The sequence below is a fragment of the Plectropomus leopardus genome, chromosome 17 (assembly GCF_026936395.1).
Source record: "Plectropomus leopardus strain MGB_pleo_1.0 chromosome 17, ASM2693639v1, whole genome shotgun sequence".
In the NCBI taxonomy this organism is placed as follows: Eukaryota; Metazoa; Chordata; class Actinopteri; order Perciformes; family Serranidae; genus Plectropomus; species Plectropomus leopardus.
This window is the reverse complement of record NC_142192.1, coordinates 24,096,368-24,116,757: the sequence shown is the minus strand read 5'-3', so window position 1 is coordinate 24,116,757 and position 20,390 is coordinate 24,096,368. Positions and strand designations below refer to the sequence as shown.

Here is a 20,390-nt window from a genome sequence, read left to right as displayed (position 1 = left end):
ATATCAGCAAAATAATTTACATACAAAACGAAAACCTTATGGAATACAACAACGAATCATATATTTTTTTTCAGGTGTACAGTTTAGTTTTGTTATTCCTGTTAGATAGCTTAGTTTAGCTAACTCAGTAGCCACTTCCGCTTGTCAATTTTGGCAACTTCCGAGGCGACAGCAGCAACTATTTGGTGGCAACTTTTAGCTTTGTCTTTACAGTGGGGACATGGACAGAATAAGTAAGTTGTGGATTATTAAATGTACAGCTATATTGCATTTTTATAAGTGTATTGAAGCGCGGTTAATGTTGCTAACACCGCTCTCGGGTGTAGCTGGTGTGATGATGATGTGGCTAATAGCTGTCAAATCTGTGCATCATCCAGCTTCCTCATGACTCATATATTTAATACTCAGTTAAATAACTAATCGCAGTATCAATGTCAGTCTTTCTTGAACACATACGGACAATAAAAGCGTTAAGTTAGCATTGTGTGCATTTGGATAATCTTCCTGTGTGGCTGTGAATTAGCCTCATTGTGTTTGTTGAGTCCATTCTTTGTGTTGTTGTTGTTGTCTCGCGCCTCTCTGCAGATGTGCCCCCTGCGGGCCCCGCGGACCTGCCGCTGTCCCTGCTGGAGATGGGATGCTCCGGCAGGTTTGAGCTCATCACACACCCTTTACCTGACCTGCCTCTACCTCCACAGAGCACGGTGAGAGAGCAGCAGGATGCATTCAGTCAACATGTTGGCTGTTTACATGTTATCTTCTGTGCAACTCTACTCCAGTATGCTCAGAAGGAAATAGTATGCATGTGTCATTTTACAGTTTTTATAAGGGATATTGGGTTTTTTTTTTGATATGCCGATATCAAATCATTTGGCCAATAACTGATACCGATATTGATATTAGTGTCGTAGTCAAGACCATGTGGTCTCGACAGGTCTTGATTAAAATTCCGCTATGTTTGATCTGTTTTGATTCTGAGACCGAGACCCTCTAAAAGTGGTCTTGAGACCAAGACCGATCTCGAGTACTACAACACTGATCAATATATCCACTTTTTTGCCACCTAATTTTAGTGAGCAAGTTTCGTCTGTAGTGGAATTAACATCATATTATTGATACTCTTATCACGATGGCCCACCAGCAGATGGAGACATAAGATACAATGATTTTCTGTGTATGTAACATTCATTCATTGAGCAAAATATGACAAATACTTCAACTTATATATTTCTTTATTTAGACAGGGAGGGCTCTTGAGAGCAATCTCTCATTTGCAAGGACACCCTTCTAACAAATAAGATAATTACAAAATCATTACAAACTTAGTCATATAGTATATACATACAAACATATTTACATACACACATGCATACAAACACAACAGATAAAAGACTAACTAAAACAACCACAATTTATGGGAAATGTGTCTTGAGGTTTGCAGTTTTATACTTGTTCACTTTGTAAATTAAAAAAACGAATACATTGATTTGTGATTTTGGCAGAAGTTAGCATGTTGGTCGATTACAATATTTCATTTTTAAAGCCAATGTCTGCTAATACCAATGACGTGTTGATCTTATCGTGTTTCCTAGTAGGGACACACAATACAATCGGCACGTCATCGGTTGTATCAGTTAAATCTTTTTATTATTTTAAATCATCTGATATGCGTCTGTAGTTTTGTGGTTATAAATAAATGTGTTCGCATGTAAAATAATGCCACCTATTCACATGTGCGTGTTTCATTCACAAATGTCTTTTTCTCCTTAGAATTTTATTATTTCTGTGACATTTTGAAGACGGAGAGATGCTTCTGAATTGATAGTTGACAGTAATCATGAGGGAAAATGACAGGAGTTAATGTATGATTTAGAAATCAAACCTGTGATTCAGCTGTTAGCTGGTGTCCATCTGCTGACTCACTGAGTTGTTGAATATCAGAGCTTTTCTTTTTCCTCCGCAGCTCCCTCATGGGCTTCCCCCCACCAGCCTGAGCCTGGAGACAGAAGTAGAGAAGCAGTTTTTACAGGACGCTGCCTGGCTTCCAATACACGACACAGACTTTGCCTTCCAGAAGTTTCTCAAGTACGTGTTCCTGTAAAGAATATGCACCAAAATGTGCTTTTGATTCATCCAGTGGCAATATGTGATTTGTGGGTTTCAGTATTTTAATAGCAAATCACAGAATGCATTAACCCCTTAATTTAATTTTAAATTAGCTACTTTATGAGAAACAACAACATTTTTGTCTAACTTCATAGAATCTATTTGATTATGAAAGCAGAGAAATTCTGTAATAAATTATTATCTGTAAGACAAATATAGCAAACGATTTAAAATTAAATGTCACCCGATAATAAACTACAAAAAAACAGAATTATAACCAATCCTAAGCAGATACAGTAAAGATTCATTATTTTATAATTTTAAATCAGATTTTATATAATTCAATTTGTTTTATAGGATTTTTTTTTTAAAATGACCACGTGCATCTGAAGAAGATGTAACTGTCGTGTTGTTGTCTTCATCAGGGTCACTCAGAGAGACGTTAATGTCGACTCTCTGATGAACTGCACGAAGTCTCCACTTCACTCCGGTCTGTCTGTCGTCAGAGATCCGACCACAGGGATGCTGCTGGACTTCACAGAGGTAGCTCACAAACACACTGTTATGTTATTATTTTCATAACTTAAAGGATAATTGCATGTAAATCTGAAGCTCTTGATTGAGTAGTCGATCGACAAAATGTGAATCTTTTGAGAATCGATTAATAGTTTCAGTCATTTTTTTAAAGCAAAAATTACAATTAATTACTGGCTCCAGCCTTTTTAATGTGAATTGATGTTTCTTTTTTGTTTTTCCATGTCAGTAAACTGAATATCTCAGGATTTTGGGACTGTGTGTTAGATAAAAAATAATGATTTCAATATGTAAACTTGCTCTTTAGAAAATTGTTGTTGGTATTATTTTTCTATAGCAACAATGAAATAATTAAAATAATTATCAGTTGCACCCCAAAATGCCATCCAGTTTTAAAAACTGTGACAGAAATTCGGTATGTTGCGGTAAAACTGTGTTACTGAAGAATCCGTCCTCGTCTGTTCAAATGAAAGAGGTTTTGTGTCTTTTTTATGTTGAGATTTGTAGTTTTTATTATTTTTTCATAGAATGACGTACAGTAGATACAATGTAGGCAGGGAACATGAAAAGCAGCCCCTTTAGAGAATAAAGCTTTGAATTATACATAATAATCAAAAAGCCAATAACATAAATTAAAAAAAGACAAAAAGGGGAAACCTTAGAAGGATAAATATTTTATAATGGTACACAAAATAAAAAGAGGAGAAGGGAGTTTACGGGAAAATCAGGCTTCCATCAGAACCCTTAATGTGGGTGTCCCAATTACTCCATTTATGCACGAAGAGATCCACTTAATTCAAGAGTCTGAGGTTTTCTGACTTTAAACAAAGTAAAGGTTAATTCAGCTACATTTCGGGTCTGTTCTGTCTTAAATTCATCCTCAGGTGTTACTGGAGAACACCGGCCTGTCAGCAAAGAACTCTCTTTCATTACATCGTCAGCCCGGACCGCCGTCAGAGAGCCTCCGAGGAAGCAACACTAACTACCCTTTCCTCCCCGGTGAGATTCACCAGATTCCATCAAAACATTTTCTCCTCAGCTGTTGTCCTTTAGTGACAAAATGTTTTCACTTTGTCTTTATATATGTTTGTTGTGATGGTGCTCTCCTCAGGAGGAATGGAGGAGCTCACTCTGGACCAAATCAAGAAGAAGTCCGAGCTGGAGGAGGACATAGACTTTCAAAATGGTGATTTTGTTTTTTAAAAAAAAAAAGTAGTTTTATGCAGTAAAATAATGATGACAATGTTTCAGCTCTTTATGGCTGAATTTGATCTTTTTGTCCCTTCATAGATTTACTCAGAGTTCCACCTGGACTTAAAGCTGGGATGGACTTCACTGACAAAGGTTAGATATTAAACTTTCCCATAGAAAAAAAATCCTATAGAGCTTAAAAGATAATTAAAATAATTTGAACATATATATATTTGTATCCTGAAGATGCCAAGATAGCAAAGCCACAGGTCAACCTCATGTCCCTCCTGTCCACACTGGAGGACATCACTGATTTGCAGCCTGAGGCAGAAGAGAAAGAGGAAGGCAAAGCAAGCGAAGAAGTTTCCAAACTACCAAGAACGAACAGCCTCGAAGACCTCGGCATCAAGGTACCGCAGCGTGTTTGTTTTCTCTGCTCTGAACTCATGAATCAACACTGAGATGGTCTTATTTCTTCTTTTCGGATATTAAATTTACTTCAGTCACTGTAAAAATGTAGTAATACTGCATTTCAGTTATATGTCACTTAAATTGAACTGTTTTGAAAAGAGAGCTGGAAACTTGATGGCTGGTGGTTGAGTTATGGCGTCTGCGGTCGTTAAATGCGCAGTGTGTCTCAGATTTACTGAAACTGCAGAGGAAACATTAGGTCATAAATGCTCCTAAGAAAAAGGACGCGTTGAAAACACCATCCATAAAATCTTGAGAGATAAAACACTGGGCTTTTCTCATTAGTCTGTTTTGTGCCTCCTTGTCTCTCCTCTCCTTCGTCCTTTTGGCTTTGACCTGGTAATCAATCTCAGCACGCTTTCTCGAAGAATGTCTCGATTCCTAAAATCTTTTGTAGACCGGAGGCTTTCTATGAGCTGTGTCTTCTCTCGGATCCTTTAAAAAAGTCTTAAAATAAGACCTTAACTGGTAATCAGACGTCTTAAATCAGCCTTTCAGTAGTCTTAAAAGTTCTTCATGGGGAATATAATTCTAGGATTTTTTTAATGTTGTATTGTAAAATCTCAAAATAATTGTTAAAATCATTTTTTTATAGAATTTATTGCATTTTCAATTATTTATTTATCTATCTATTTATTTCAATTTTGGATAGTGTAATATTGGTATTAAATTTCATTGCCAGTGGCATTTAAAAATCTAACTTGCCTAAAGCTTAAGGAACCCTGTTGAGGCATCTATGGCCTATAAAAGAGGCACAATAACACAGCTGATAATGCAGCTGTGTCATACTTCAAATTTAATTGACATCGCTATAAAATGATGACGCTTTAAAATGATGACGCTTTAAAATGATGACGCTTTAAAATAACTTCTCTAAAGTATAGACATCTTATTTTGTTAAATGTCTGTGGAGAGGAGGCGACAAATTGAGAAATGAGAAAAGCCCACTGTCTGTCTTCATCATGCTGTTACAGTAAGTCTGTGTGTATTAATTCAAATTTACAGTTGACTGACATATTTGAGTATTATTTATTCCAAATGTATCAGAATATGTACAGTTAATGTTTACTGAATATTTATGCATGGTGAGATGAAAATGTTCATGATTCATGTTTGTGTCTCTTGTTCTCAATCACTGCAGATAATCTACTTGAGTAAAATGATGCAGTACGGGTTATAAGCTGGAATCGATCGTAATTTTAGACAGTCCCGCTTTTCCCAAACTATAGTAATACTGTAAAGGCTGCAACCTAAATCCCGACGCCGCCTCTGGCTGAGCGTTAACTGCACTGAAATCTGTTTCTCCTCCTCTGTCTCCAGGACGTTGCGTCATCCTCGACTCCCTCGGAGAAAGGAAACGATGAGAAATCAAAGCCAAAAGAGAATCCACCGGAGAATAAGAAATGGGCCATCCCTGTCAACATAACTTCACCCTGCGATGATTTCTATAAACGCATCCCCAACCCAGCTTTCAAGGTTTGTATTCTAGAAATCATCCAAAAAATCTGGTATAACGTCTCTTTTCTTGTATATATGCAGTTAACTCCCCTCTCTGTTAAGTTGTCTCTGTGTTTCTCTGTATATGAGATGACTCATGACATCAGCGCCCGGTGATGACTGATCTGTTTCTCTGCCCTCCTCTCGGCTCCAGTGGCCGTTTGAGCTGGACGTCTTCCAGAAACAGGCTGTGCTGCGGCTGGAGGCTCACGACTCTGTGTTTGTCGCCGCGCACACATCAGCTGGCAAAACAGTGGTGGCCGAATACGCCATCGCCCTCTCACAGAAACACATGACAAGGTGTGTATCTGTTGGCACAAATTAATTTCCCCCTCTTGCCCTCGTTGTGTGTGTGTAGGAGTGCAGATTTGCAGCGAGATAAACACATATCCAGTAAAATTTGAGGAGTTTGCGTTTGAACTTTTACGTTTGGAAAGCATTTGTGAGATAAAGAGCTTGGAGAATTGCTACTGTCTCACAGGGTTGCAGGTTATCATTCAGCATGACTAAATTAAAGATATGATGTGAGGTTCATGTGGAGCGTGTGTACTCAGACCTGCAGAGGAGGTGGGCCCTCAAACTTCATGATTTCTCTGGAAAACATGGGGAGAAGACAACAAGCAACTTAACGAGACATGGCTCAAAAATGACCAAAAAATAGTGAAAAAGTCACAAGAAAATTACCTGAACGTAAGCAGGAAAAAAAAACAGTAAAAAACAAACAAAATAACGTGAAAAAGTACTGAAAATCAAATATGTCTTTATTTTAGATATTTAATCTATTTTTCTATAGCATACATTTAAATCTAAAATTATTTTCATTATGACTATAGTTTTCTGGACAGTTTCCCTATTTTTGGGATAATTATCTAAAAATCCTCCCCTCTTTTCTTGTCATCTTTTACTGATTTCTTGCAATTCACGGGATATTTCTGGCCAACTTGGTCACTGCCTTTTTTTCCATATGTTTTTGAAAGAAATCTAACCAATTTGCTCAGTTTCAGAGGGTCAGGTAGCTTGTGAAAGGCATCTGAACGCAGCAGAAGAAGACTGATGTCAGTTCAGGTTTCTAGGGGTTAAGCATAATATGATGATTGTGGATAATATCGAGCATTGCGGTCTTTTTGGCCAGTATAATCGTGACAAGAAATTTTCACAACATCCTATACGTGCTTAACAGTATCATTTTTTTCCTCTTTTGTCTTTATTTTCTGTATTTTATGTATGTGAATATCATATTCTGACTTTTCATTCTGGTGTTTTGACAGGACCATCTACACGTCTCCCATCAAAGCTCTGTCCAATCAGAAGTTCAGAGACTTTAAAAACACCTTTGGAGATGTCGGACTGCTGACGGGCGACGTCCAGCTCAGCCCCGAATCTTCCTGCCTCATCATGACCACGGAGATCCTCCGGTACGGTGGCTGTGTGTTATAGATATTAAATTCATATTTTTAATAAAATACAGTTTTTTTTTTAGATTTATTGCTATTGTTTTTTCCCTTCAGGTCTATGCTTTACAACGGCTCAGAGGTCATCAGAGACTTGGAGTGGGTGATCTTTGACGAGGTTCACTACATTAACGACGCCGAGGTCTGCAACCGTCCCACCTGCTTCCTGCATCTTTCATTTACATAATTTAACTGTTGAAGTTAAAACAACACGTTTTCTCTCTTATTTGTTTATCCTCAGAGAGGGGTCGTTTGGGAGGAGGTTTTGATTATGCTTCCTGATCACGTCAGTATCATTCTCCTCAGCGCCACAGTGCCAAACGCTCTGGAGTTCAGCGAGTGGATCGGGTAGGTGCACTTGGAGAGTGTTTCGGTGTCTAATGCTATTTATGTATCTTTTGAACATTTCTCACATTCATTTTTCTTATTCCTAGTCGTATAAAAAAGAGGCATATTTACGTGATCAGCACGATGAAGCGACCTGTGCCTCTGGAGCATTTTCTGTACACTGGAAACAGCACCAAGACTCAGAAAGAGATGTTCCTACTGATCGATGCAGCAGGAAACTTCCTCACTAAAGGGTACAGCTTTTTTCCAGTTTGCAGCTGTGTTTTTCTTCTGTAGAGGCAGTTTCTCATAAAGGAAGTTGTGCTTGTTGTTCAGGTATTACGCAGCCGTTGATGCCAAGAAGGAGCGCACCAGCAAACACGCCCAGTCATTTGGCACGAAAAGTACTTCTCACAACACCACAGCTAGTCAGGTAATTCCCTTCACCTTCTCTTCTTGATTTTTATCAAACAGCATCTTCTTGTTCTCATCCCTGTCTGTGTTTTCCCTGCAGGACCGATCCGTGTGGCTCACTCTCCTGCACTTCCTGTCCCAGCGGCAGCAGACGCCGGTGGTCGCCTTCACCTTCTCTCGGACGCGCTGTGACGAGAACGCCCGCTCGCTGGACTCCATGGACTTGACCACCTCCATAGAGAAGGCTGAGATTCACTCGTTCTTCCAGAAGAGCCTGAGTCGCCTCCGAGGAGGAGACAGACAGCTGCCTCAGGTCAGTGTTGTAGACCTCATAAACCAAGACAAGACCAAACACTGAAGGGTTGACACCAAGTCTCGACTTAGACCAGACCAGTGGAAGTCCCACACTGCATGACACACTTATGATCAAAAGATGCAAACCGCACAGCAGCAGGTATAAGGCTGCTCTCGTCTATATGTGTATAGATGATATATGGTTCTCTCAACAAGACCAAACATATTTGCATTTACTGTCGATGTGAAGTGAGTTACCACCAGAATATATCGAGTATCAAATACCACTTGCTGGCACAGCGCAGAGCTCTCCTCCCCCCTTGCCAAAGGCAGAGTTTGCAGTTGACCTGCACTTTATGCAGGTAGCCAGACAGCCAGACGGTGGGACACTGAACATAAAGTCAGCACAGCGACCACTGATGCAGCAGCCAGGCAGCTCCCGTTCAACTGTGTGCCCTGCGTCGCACAAAGCCTCAACCAAGCCATCACAGTTTCTCTGCAGAAATATGCTGACGTTTCTCTTCCAGCATATCTTTGAGCATGCAGTACCTTTGAGGATATTCTGGAGAGTAATCGTCATTGTTCTGGATTGTTGCAATAATGATAATATACGTACATGTGCATAAAGCAAGCATATTTGTCCACTCCCATATTGACGAAAGTAAAAAAACTTGTTGTTTGTCTGTTTAAGGTACATATAGAACAAATAAAAAATGTGATGTTAACAATGGATGAGCATGCAATTAATCGCAATTAAATATTTCAATTGATTGACAGCCCTAATATATATATATATATATATATATATATATATATATATATATATATATATATTTAGACACACACATATATGTCTAAATATACCTATATATCTGTATCTACCTATCCGCACACCTACTGCTGTTTTGGAAACCAACCTCAATGAAAGAACTGGAGGTGGCGAATTACCGTTACAGGTGTGAAAGCAGCCGTTTTTTATTTTTTGGTGACCTGTCCCTTTAATGCTGTATTAATAATGATCATTACAAATTCCATGTTTAGATCTTGACGATGAGGGACCTGTTGAAGAGGGGAATAGCGGTCCATCATAGCGGCATCCTGCCGATACTGAAGGAGGTCATTGAGATGCTCTTCTCCCGAGGCCTCGTAAAGGTGAGTCACACCAGAGGACAAGAAGATATCATAAAAGCACATCATTAAAAAAAAAATTAAACTAACAAACCTTAAAGCATAATCTCCATCAGTCCACAGATGATTAAAACAATACTCCCTTCATATCCCAGGTGCTTTTTGCCACCGAGACGTTTGCGATGGGAGTTAACATGCCTGCGAGGACCGTGGTGTTCGACAGCATCAGGAAACACGACGGGACCGGCTTTAGAAATCTGCTGCCAGGTTTGGTGCTCTCTCTCCGTCTCCCGTGTGTCTGCGTTCCCTCTCTTTCATCTGAGCCAACATTTATTATTCTCTTTCATCTCCGAGGATGAATCGGAGTCGAGGGAAAACAACAGTAGTTTTGATTTCTCTTTAATGTTTTTGAACTTTTACTTTCAGGTGAGTATATTCAGATGGCGGGCAGAGCAGGCAGGAGAGGTCTGGACGCCACCGGCACCGTCATCATTCTGTGCAAAGCCGGAGTTCACGAGATGGCAGATCTGCATGTCATGATGCTGGTGAGGCCCTCCGTCTGCTCTGTGATCGTAAATCTCCTTCTGCAGGTCAATATTGCAAAATATGTTTAATCGCTCAAAGCAGAGCCTCCTGTTTACTTTGGCCGAGTTTCAAAGAAAGTGCTGCACGCCGGGTTATTCATGAAACATTTAATAACACAGTTGAGTGGGCTATTTTAACTCTCTTTCACTCTGAGAGGAGTGTTTTGATTCAATGTGCTCTTTAAGAGAAATTATTCTCCTTCATCTCTAGCTTTATCTTAAAAATCTGTTTGAAAAAGTTATTGTATCTGTTTGCTATAAAACAGCCAGTGCTCTTTCCTATTCCAATTATTTTTAAGGAATGTTTACACTGGCAAACTTCATTTTAAGGCATAGTTTGGGGTTTTTGAAGTGGGGCTGTATGAGATAAGTGTCTATAGTCAGTGTGTTACATACAGTATTACATACAGGAATTTATTTTAGCAACTTCTTTGCCAACTTCTGCCTCCTCTTCCTTTATTGGGGTTCTTTTTTTTATTTATTATTCTTTTTATATTTATATAAAATATAATATAATAATATATAATATAATTATTATATAGTATATAATAATAATATATAATATAATTATTATATATTATATAATAATAATATATAATATAATTATTATATATTATATAATAATAATATAATATATAATAATATTAAAATATAATATTTTATATTTATATATCTTTGCAGAAATTATTTTTTGTTGTTACTTTTGTTAAATTTTTTATTAATATTATTGATTTTTTATTTCTTACTTAATTGCCTGTATTTTTTTTATGTCTCTGCATATTCATGTAGCTTAGTCCATCTGTTCAGTTTATGAGCGAAATCCAATTTCTAAAAAAACAAAACAGTTAAAACAAATATTAAGGGAATTACACCTCGTCTGCCAAAGCAGCAGCAGGAAAAGTGAAAAACAATCCTCCTTTTTAAATTGCTGGCACTGAAAGAAATATCTGGTTGATATTTAATATTTTTAAAATAAATATATATATATATATATATATATATATATATATATATATATATATATATATATATATATATATATATATATATATATATATACATATATATAGTTTATAAACCCCATGAAATGACTATAACCAACAATTAATTAATCCTAGAAATGAAAATGGATTCAGAAAATGAGTCTTTATAGCTGCAGACTGGAAAATCTCACCACTCCTGTTTCAGGGTAAACCCACCACCCTCCAGTCCCAGTTCAGACTCACTTACACGATGATCCTCAACCTGCTGCGAGTCGAAGCTCTCCGCGTGACCGACATGATGAGGAGGAGCTTTTCTGAGAGCCACAGGGACACTCAGGTAACAAACGCCTGCAGAACAGCACCAGTGTGATTATATATCTTATACAGCACAAAGGTAAGTTAAAAAAATTTACGTAAATGACAGAAAATGTCAAAAGAAAGATTTTAAAATAATGTTTCTCGTCTATAAAGCACTAAATGGTCTCGGGCCTAAATACATTTCTGATTTACTTGTACACTACAATGCAGCCAGACACCTTTAGGTCATCTGGAATAAGTTTGCTCAGCGTTCCCACGATCAAAACCAAGAAAGATGAAGCAGTTTGCGGTTTTTATGCTCCCCACCTGTGGGACAAACTCCCTGAATACCTGAGGTCTGCTGAATGTGGCTTTCCAGTAACATCTTTTGTCTTGCTTTTTCTCTTTGATTGTCTGTAAGTGTTTTTAATACAGTTTTAAAGTTTTCTTAATGGATTGTTTTCTGTTCCTTTGTAAAACACTTTGAATTGCCTTGTGTCTGAAAGGTGCTAAAAATAAACTTGCCTCGCCTCATCGAAGCTCTTCCTTCTCCTCTCCTCCTGCTGTAGGCTCACGAGAAGAGGATCAGCCAGCTGAAGCAGTCGCTGTCCTCTCTGCCTCCTCTGGACACAGAAGGTCAGCTGTCCGACCTGTTGCCTTACTACCACACTGTGACGGAGCTACGAACCACCACCGAGGCCCTCCAGGTAAACACACACACACACACACACCAAAGATCACATTCTTGCTTCATGCTTTAATCGGCTGCATTTCCTCGCTGCTGTCTGTGGTTTCAGCGCGCTATCCTGGAGTCTGTCAACGGGCTGAAGGCTCTGTCTGTGGGTCGCGTCCTGGTGGTGAACAACAAGCGGCATGTCAACGCTCTGGGAGTCATCCTACAGGTGGGAGCGTGTCTGATAATGTCTGTGTAACACGTAGCAGCAGATGAAGACATAAACATTCCTGAAAACTTAAATGCTCATCACAAAGTGCAATCGCAAAGTGAAAATATGTAGTGTGGCAGCCCGCTGTGCTGAATCCAAGGCTGAAATTATATTTAATTATGTGATAGAAACATTTAAAGTTACCGCACTGTCAGGCTGTCTTCAGCTGGTGTACAATAAACTGAAATGTTTTTGTCTGTCATTAGTTATTTTAGTTTATCTTTATTTAATGTTCCCTCTTTTGTAAGGGTTGAGATGGCTGCATAAAACATTGTTAAGTCACAAAAATGAAAAAAAAATAACTAGACTATTCAGTGCTGCTGTGTTGTGTCTAAATAATTAGAATTTAATCTTAAACGTAAATCCTTTGTGTGTTTTATTTTCTTTTTTTCGGTTGTTGTTCTGGCCTTTTTTTCCCACAAATATCATCAAGTAATCAGACAACTAGAGCTGTAGATCGCTTTGGAGTTTACTCTGATGAAGTTTTAGTTTCTGTAGGTGGTGTCTGTGATATTTGTTTTAAAGAAACTTTAAAGTACAGCATATAGATAGAAAGCATGTGGGCAAAAGGTCAACATGCACAGACAGAAAATGTAGAATTTAATAGTTTGATAATTGGGTACAGGATGTAATCACATAAGTTTCACAACATAAAAAGTAAAGTAAAGCTTTGGAAATCACTGCAGTAGATCCAGTATTCTCAGCGTTCAGGGTCGAGTAGGTCTGGAGCCTCTCCCAGCATGCAGTGGGGAAAAAAAAAAGCACAAATAAATATTAAAACCTGCAAGAAGTTTAGGGTTTCTATTCCACCCTACCTGCATGTCTTCAGAATAGGGGTGAAAACCAGAGCATTCAGTGGAGACACACACACACATACACACACACAAACACGGGAAGAAACTGTCCCTTATTCCTACATCCATCTCTTGACGTCTCCTCCTTTATGCCAGGTGTCCAACGACTCTGTGAATCGCACCTTCACGGCTCTCATCATCTGTGACAAGGGCAACGAGGAAGGCGAAGGAAAAGAAAACAACAACAACGCTTTCCCTCACCTCTACAACACCGCGCTCTTCATACCTGAAGGTTGGCTGACTGACAGACAGACACAGACACACGCTTTCTTACATTTCTACCCCCGCACCTTTTATATATTTACTCAAACCAACCGTTGAGTTCAACAGAAGTGTAAATGACGGTTGTTCCTTCTGTTGTTGTCAGGCCCGTGCAGCCACACGGTGCAGAAGTTGAAGCTTCACGAAATCTCAGGCATCACAGTGAAAACGCTCAAAGTGATTCCAGACAGGATCATCGACAACTACAACAAGAGGCAACAGCCGCGGTTCAAGTATGTGAGAAAGAGCTGACTGATCTCAGTCAGTTTTTGTAATTTGCTTCTTATAACACAGTCATCGCTCTTTCCTTTCCCAGTTATTCTGAAGGAATTTTTACATCGGCAACTTCATGTTGATTTAAATATAAAAGGGAATTTATTTTGGCAACTTCCCCTGTGTCACTTCCTTCCCTCTTTTTATTAGGCTTTTAATTAATTTATTTATTATTTTTATTTATTATGTCTTTATTTTTACATATTTACTTTTTCCTTCTTACTTATTTTTTATTGCTGTTTCTTTTGTTATATATTTTAGTATTAGTGTTATTGATTTTTATTTTCATTTCTTACTTTAATTAACTGTATCTCTTTTATTTCTGCATACTCATCTGCTTTTATTCATCTGTTAAGTTTACGAGCAAACCCCCCCCCCCCCAAACAATAAGAAAAAAAAAGTTATAATAAATATAAAGGGAATTAAGAGGTTTTTAATTATACCTGGTCTGCCAAGGAAGCTGCAGGTAAAGTAAAACAAATCTAAAAAAATTAGGGGAACTAATTATCCCCTCTTTATTAAAAACTATAAATATTATACCTTGCAGTGTATCAGGGGATTTCAAACCCCATAAATACCTTCTGAACACAAATATAGCCTTTGTGTTAATGCTGCTAGGGCAGTAGCTTTATTTTCCTTATGTACTTGCATATACCCGCCCAAAAAGACATAACAAAATCAAGTATAATTAACCTCGCATGAATGAAATGAGTAAAAGTAAAGTAAAAGACATAAATTTAAGTAAAAAAGATAAAAGGGACTCGGTATAGTGGTTTGGTTTAATTAGTCATCCAACTTCTCCTTTCCTCTCTACCGTGTAACGGTGTCTATTTGTCTCTTTTTGTTCCTGTTAATTCATAGCTCTGTATCAAACCGCATTTTTGTCTTTGTCTCTTCAGGTTTGACCCTCCGGGCCAAGCCATCTCCACGGCGACCCAGGAGCTCCTGCGATTGGCTGAGGCCAACCCCAGCGGCATCGCGACCCTTGACCCTGTGAACGACCTTCAGCTGAAGAACGTGGACGTGGTGGAGGACTCCATGAGGCTCCGTGTGCTGCAGGACAGCCTCAAAGAGTTCAACTGCATCCACTCGCCCACCTTCGCAGAGCAGGTGTGTTTTTGTTTGTGTGCGTGTGTGTGTGTGTAGGTGTGTGTTTAATGGAGGCTGTCCTTGAATGAACTCTTTTGTTCTGTATGGGAGTTATTTATATTTTTGAGCTTCACTATGCAGATGAATGATGCCGAAAGTGTTTCATTCCAGTGTTTGTTTAATAAAGACACCAAATTCTTTTGTGCAGCAATTGAATATTTATGCAGCTAATTAACATCATACCCTTACATAACACACTTTACAATTGGCCCCCTTTTTGCTGCCTCCCCTCATTTCTCCCTTTTCATCCCAGCATCAGCTCCTTTTTATCCCCCCGTCATTTCTCTTCTATTTTCCACAATAATAACATCAAACTACGCCACAAGATTTTTGTGTTTGCGTATCCTGTCTTCCTGCCAGCCTTGTCGAGGAGATAAGATGCAAAAATCGGAGCTGGCTGTTTCTATAATTACCCATATAGGCTCATAGCCGCAGCTCACAGGCGCGGCGTGTCGTTTGAGTCGTCTCACGCACACACACACGAAATCCTTCATTACTTTGCAAGATAACAGGCTCTTAGTTGCAGTATCACAGTCTCCTCTCATCACTGTAGATTCACGCTTTCTTGTGTCTTTATGAATTGTGGGTATTATAAAGCGGTGGTTAATGCAGTGTGCTCTACAGTGGAAACTGTTAGTACGGAGTAATTGGCCTCAGTGGGTTTATGTAACATGTTGAGCTACAGACTCCTCTGTGCTGTCAATGAGAGCACAATAGGAAACGTTATCCCCTCCGCTAGAACGCAGAGTTGGTTTATTTGATGCACTGAAATCAGGTCAAGTGCTGCTGTGCTGCTGATGTATATTCAAGTCAAGTAACTGTGTGTGTGTGTGTGTGTGTGTGTGTGTGTGTGTGTGTGTGTGTGTGTGTGTGTGTCAGTTTGCTCGGGTTCAGGAGAGGATGAGTGTGCAGGAGGAGCTGGACCGGCTGCTGTTCCTGGTTTCTGATCAGTCCCTGTCTCTGCTGCCTGAATACCACCAGAGGATCAAGGTTTGACTCGCTGTCCTGGGAAATCATTACAGATAAATGTCTTAGCTACTTGTCCTATCTCAAACTTAGTTTCAAAAATAGGAAAAAAAATCCTATCTTACCATTACAGAAATACTTCCTGTGTCCTATTTTATCTCAGACTTATCTTATCTTAGAAATCCTAACTAAAGCTGTAGATTTGATTCTTTAATCAACACTCGTCTTGTCTTGCCTTTATCTGTGTTTATACTTCAAACAAGAAAGAAAGATTAGAAAGTAAAAGTAGGCTTATATTAGTTTTTTTTTAAATGATCTACATTCACATGCTGACATCTGTTCATAGTGATTAGCCCAAATGACCGGCACACAGAAGAGGAGGTCTTGGTTCTGACGTTCGCACTGAATCGGCCCAAAATATTTGCCCTCGCCCCCAAGATTGGGATGACTCTGTGATGCCTAAATTACTGAGGAAAACATGAACAAAGTACTTGGAAACATGCTGCTGTAATACTAAAAACCCTTCATGTCATTCTAAACTGAGATTAGATTTTTAGATTAGGAATTTTTCTTTTTAATTTTTTTGTTTTTGAGAAATTGAAAATCTAACTTAGGTCATAACTCTTAGATCATCTCCTTCAGTACTACATGTCCTGCATGTTTTAAATCTCTCCCTGCTGCTACGCAGCTGGATTAAATGATCAGCTGGTCATCACACAGTTAAAGGAGTTCATAACGAGTTGATCATTTGAACCAGCTGTGTTGCAGCAGGGAGAGATCCAAAACATGCAGGATGAGTGGTAGTCGAGGAGAGGTTTGGGGAGCACTGTCTTAGATAATTATTTACCACTTTAGCATTTACATTTGTATTTTAGAGCTTTTCTTAGATCCTGAACAAAGACACTCAGAGGTTTACTCCCCTGCTGTTCTCCCTCAGGTGCTGCAGTCCCTCCAGTACGTCGACGGCAGCGGGGCGGTGCAGCTGAAAGGCCGCGTGGCGTGTCAGATCAGCAGCCACGAGCTGCTGCTGACTGAGCTGCTGTTCGAGAACGTCCTGAGCCCGCTGGCGCCCGAGGAGAGCGCCGCCCTGCTGTCCTGTCTGGTGTTCACGCAAAACACGCAGGTGGAGCCGCACATCACCAACACGCTGCAGGAGGTGAGGTGCTTCAGTCTTGTTTGTATCTCACAAAGAGCACAGTCATTCAAATGACAGCCGTGATGTGTTTGTACTGACATACTGTACAGACTTTCCCTCCTGCGTGGGTGACTCACACACACAAACACACATCGTACATCCTCGCCCCGCAGAAAGGACATTAAGGGCATTTCACCTGACTCATCCCAGTCACTTGCTCACTTATGAGTTCACTCGTCTGTCTCCATCAGACTCTCCTCTGCTGTGTCAGTGTGTGTGTGTTGTTAAACGGTCCTTGATACATGAAAATGCTTTATGAGCGCCTGAATTAGTGATGACCTGAGTTCTGTAGACCTGCGATAGCAGAGCAGACGCATCACGGTACGGTTTGTAAAACAGATTTCTTTAACATCACCAAGAGGCAAGAGAGAGGCGCAGTTAAGAGCCTCCTGTAAAAAAATAATAATAATAAATCTCTGTCTTTCAGGCTTAACTTACACATTTCCATCTGCTCCACAATCTCTCCTCCTCTTCCTCTTTCTCTCTAGGTTAACCCTTAACATTGCACAAATTGAAATTACGAATATAAAATAGGCCTAATGGAAACACGTCAATATCGAAAACAAACTTCCATTTATTGCAAAAAAGTTTTTTGGCTTGCATGAGGTGGTATTTCAGGCCTTTTGAAAAATCCATATTTTGCAAAACTGCAATGGAAAAACTTTATTGACTCTCTCAGGCATGATGCAGCAGGAGCTACAAGACGTGTTACTGCATCGCATAACTCTTCAAAGTTGAGCGGATCATCTGGAAGTATTGAATCCACAACTCCTCTGTGAAATCTATCACCTCACAGAAATCCCTCATACATGGCCGCTCCCAAGTATAAAGGTCTTGCCTTTCCATTATCATTCGCATAACCAGCAACGTCGCTTCGATTGGAAATAATGACGGCTAACGCGGTGGCTGCAATAGAAATAAATCAGCTAATGTTTTGAACATCCATCGTCACGCCTCTTGGATTGAGAAGATCATCTCACAACCGCGTTTTATCTACCTTTCGAAAATATCGCCTAAGTTTTGCAGAATCTGTAATGGAAACCCGCCTTACGTCTCTCTCTGTCTTTTTCTTTCAGGGCATTGATCGGGTGCTGTCAGTGGCCAAACGTATCGGAGAGCTGCAGAGGGATTGTGGGATACCACAGACAGCTGAGGAGTTTGTTGGCCAGTTCAAGTTCGGCCTGACAGAGGTGGTGTACTGCTGGGCCAGAGGCATGGTGAGGGTTAACTCCTTGTTGTTGCGCTTGATTTTGACCTCATTCACACTGGTAACATGCAGTCTGTACGTGGATGAGAAAAAAATGGCCTGTTAAAGGCGCACTCAACCGATTTTACATGTCAACATGTAGAGAACTGCTCAGCCTGTGAAAACTTGGAGATGTTAAAGTCCAAACTGGAGTTTTTACAAGGCATGGCAGCTTTTATGCTGCCTTCACGTGCTCCTCAGAAATATCACATTTACCGTATTTGAAAGTAAGGAGCACACGAACAGCTCTCCAAAGTTGTAATTATGAGTGGGAAATTGGGAAATTTCGATGATACCCAAGTTGCGGAGTTGAAAGTGACAGTTACGTGACGTTTGCATGCATGGAAACAGTGTCAACAGCCGATTTTCATTGCAATTACCTCAGCAACACCTTGAGCCCTTTATTCACTGAAACAACAGGAACACAAAGATAGCTAGCTATGCAAATATTAGCTAATTATGTTATTTAAGCTTATAAAGAAATTAAAACGTCAACCACATACCTGATGCACACTCTATGTGCTTGGTTCTGCTGCTGAAGCACAAAGGAGCTCTGTGCTACTTGCTTTTGGTAAAACGTCAGCCACAAAAAGTCAACCTTTTTACTTCTAGTAAATATGTGTCATGCTTTTTAAAGCACTTCAATGAGTGTACGTCATTATTACTATTGTAGAACTGGGAGGTGCAATATTTTCAGAGGAGCATGTGAAGGCAGCATAACAAACAATGTCATTATGGGAATTATAGGATTCTGGACATCTTTGCTGCATCGATTTTGAGCTTTCATTATTAATGCAAAGCTTGTGAGGACCCAAACTTTATAGACGCGTAATATTAAATTGCTCTAGTGTCTCAAAAGCTGGAGTGCGGGACCTAAACGTATAACTGAATGTTACTGATTATTTTCTCAAGTTGATGTAATTAAATCACAATGAATGAGATCTCAAAGCTTGAATTAAGGCTAGTTTTAACTATTTTATGACGCATTTATTAGCAGTTTAAGTGGTTTTATTGTTTGAAATGATTTATATAGCAGATTTTAAATTATGTTAAAGGTCCAGTTTGTAGGATTTAAGTGGATATATTTGCAAAAATGAAATATGATATGTATGTTTTCTTTAGTGTGCAATCAGCTGAAACTAAGAATTGTCATGTTTTTGTTATCTTCGAACGAGCCGTTTATATCTACATATGGAGCGGGTCCTCATCCATGGAGTCCGCCATGTTGTTCTACAGTAGCCCTGAGAGGACAAATCAAACACTGGCTCTATATTAGGCCATTTGCAGTTTGGTGTCAGCTATCGTAGCTCTCCTACATGCTTGGCACACAGGAGAAATTTCCGTTTATTACAATCTGCAACCTCACTGCTAGATGCCACTAAATCCTGCACATTCAGCATTTAAGATACATTCAAACACAGTTTGCATTTCCTTCTTTATTCACTGAATTTACTCTCTTAATTTCTGCGACTTTTTTCCCCCTTGTGTTGCATCATCACCATCTCACCCTCCTCCTGTCTCACTCCCGCCATCTCATCACAGCCGTTCGCAGAGATCGCCCAACTCACAGACGTCCAGGAGGGCACGGTGGTCCGCTGCATCCAGCGCCTGGACGAGGTGCTGAAGGAGGTGCGTCAGGCCGCCCGTATCGTGGGAGACTCCGTCCTGGGGAGCAAGATGGAGAAGGCCTCCCTGGCCATCCGCAGGGACATCGTCTTCACCGCCTCGCTCTACACCCACTGAGAGACGAGCCTGCAGCCGAGCGCTTCTTTGTGTGAAAGGTGTGAGAAAGATGTGGGGGAGGTGAGGAGATGGTTTAAGTGCTGTATGTGCCTATAAAACATGTTTACAGTTCCTGACAATGAAGAAGGGAATGATTTTAACCAACAGACCAAAGTAGAGACTGTGGGAATGAACATGAAATCTGTAATTTATTGTACAGTAATAAAAATCTGTATTCCCAAATCATGTTTGTCTCAGATGTTTGTAAATGTTTGATTGCACATGCATCACTCTCCTGGTTGTTCTGACCAGTGGTGGAATGTAACTAAATACATTTACTCAAGTACTGTACTAAAGTATGAATTTGAGGTACTTAACATGAGTATTTTGTTTTCATGCTACTTAATTTTAGAGGGAAATATTGTACTTTTTGCTTCACTACGTTTATCTGACAGCCTTACAAAATAAGATTTTTGAATTAAAATGATAATTTATAAAATGTT

The 20,390-nt window shown here is 39.5% G+C and overlaps 1 protein-coding gene across 1 annotated transcript; it reads left to right on the top strand.

The window, feature by feature from the left end:
- Positions 1-90: 90 nt before the first annotated feature.
- Positions 91-20,133, top strand: skic2 (SKI2 subunit of superkiller complex). Its single transcript, XM_042506772.2, has 29 exons — positions 91-233; positions 586-704; positions 1,964-2,085; positions 2,532-2,649; positions 3,525-3,639; positions 3,752-3,826; positions 3,931-3,984; positions 4,078-4,241; positions 5,623-5,778; positions 5,954-6,099; positions 7,068-7,214; positions 7,308-7,392; positions 7,492-7,598; positions 7,685-7,831; positions 7,914-8,010; positions 8,092-8,304; positions 9,327-9,437; positions 9,569-9,680; positions 9,840-9,958; positions 11,186-11,317; positions 11,847-11,984; positions 12,075-12,179; positions 13,172-13,307; positions 13,443-13,569; positions 14,509-14,719; positions 15,638-15,748; positions 16,662-16,880; positions 17,996-18,136; positions 19,708-20,133. Exons 1-29 carry the CDS (start codon positions 221-223, stop codon positions 19,906-19,908), a joined length of 3,741 nt encoding a protein of 1,246 aa, XP_042362706.1. The 5' UTR covers positions 91-220; the 3' UTR covers positions 19,909-20,133.
- Positions 20,134-20,390: the final 257 nt, after the last annotated feature.

Excerpts from the sequence above, each read along its gene's own strand:
- skic2 (XM_042506772.2), top strand. Across the intron at positions 9,681-9,839 it reads CTTTAGAAATCTGCTGCCAG|GTGAGTATATTCAGATGGCG; the intron begins GTTTGGTGCTCT and ends TTTTACTTTCAG. Across the intron at positions 14,720-15,637 it reads CGCCCACCTTCGCAGAGCAG|TTTGCTCGGGTTCAGGAGAG; the intron begins GTGTGTTTTTGT and ends TGTGTGTGTCAG.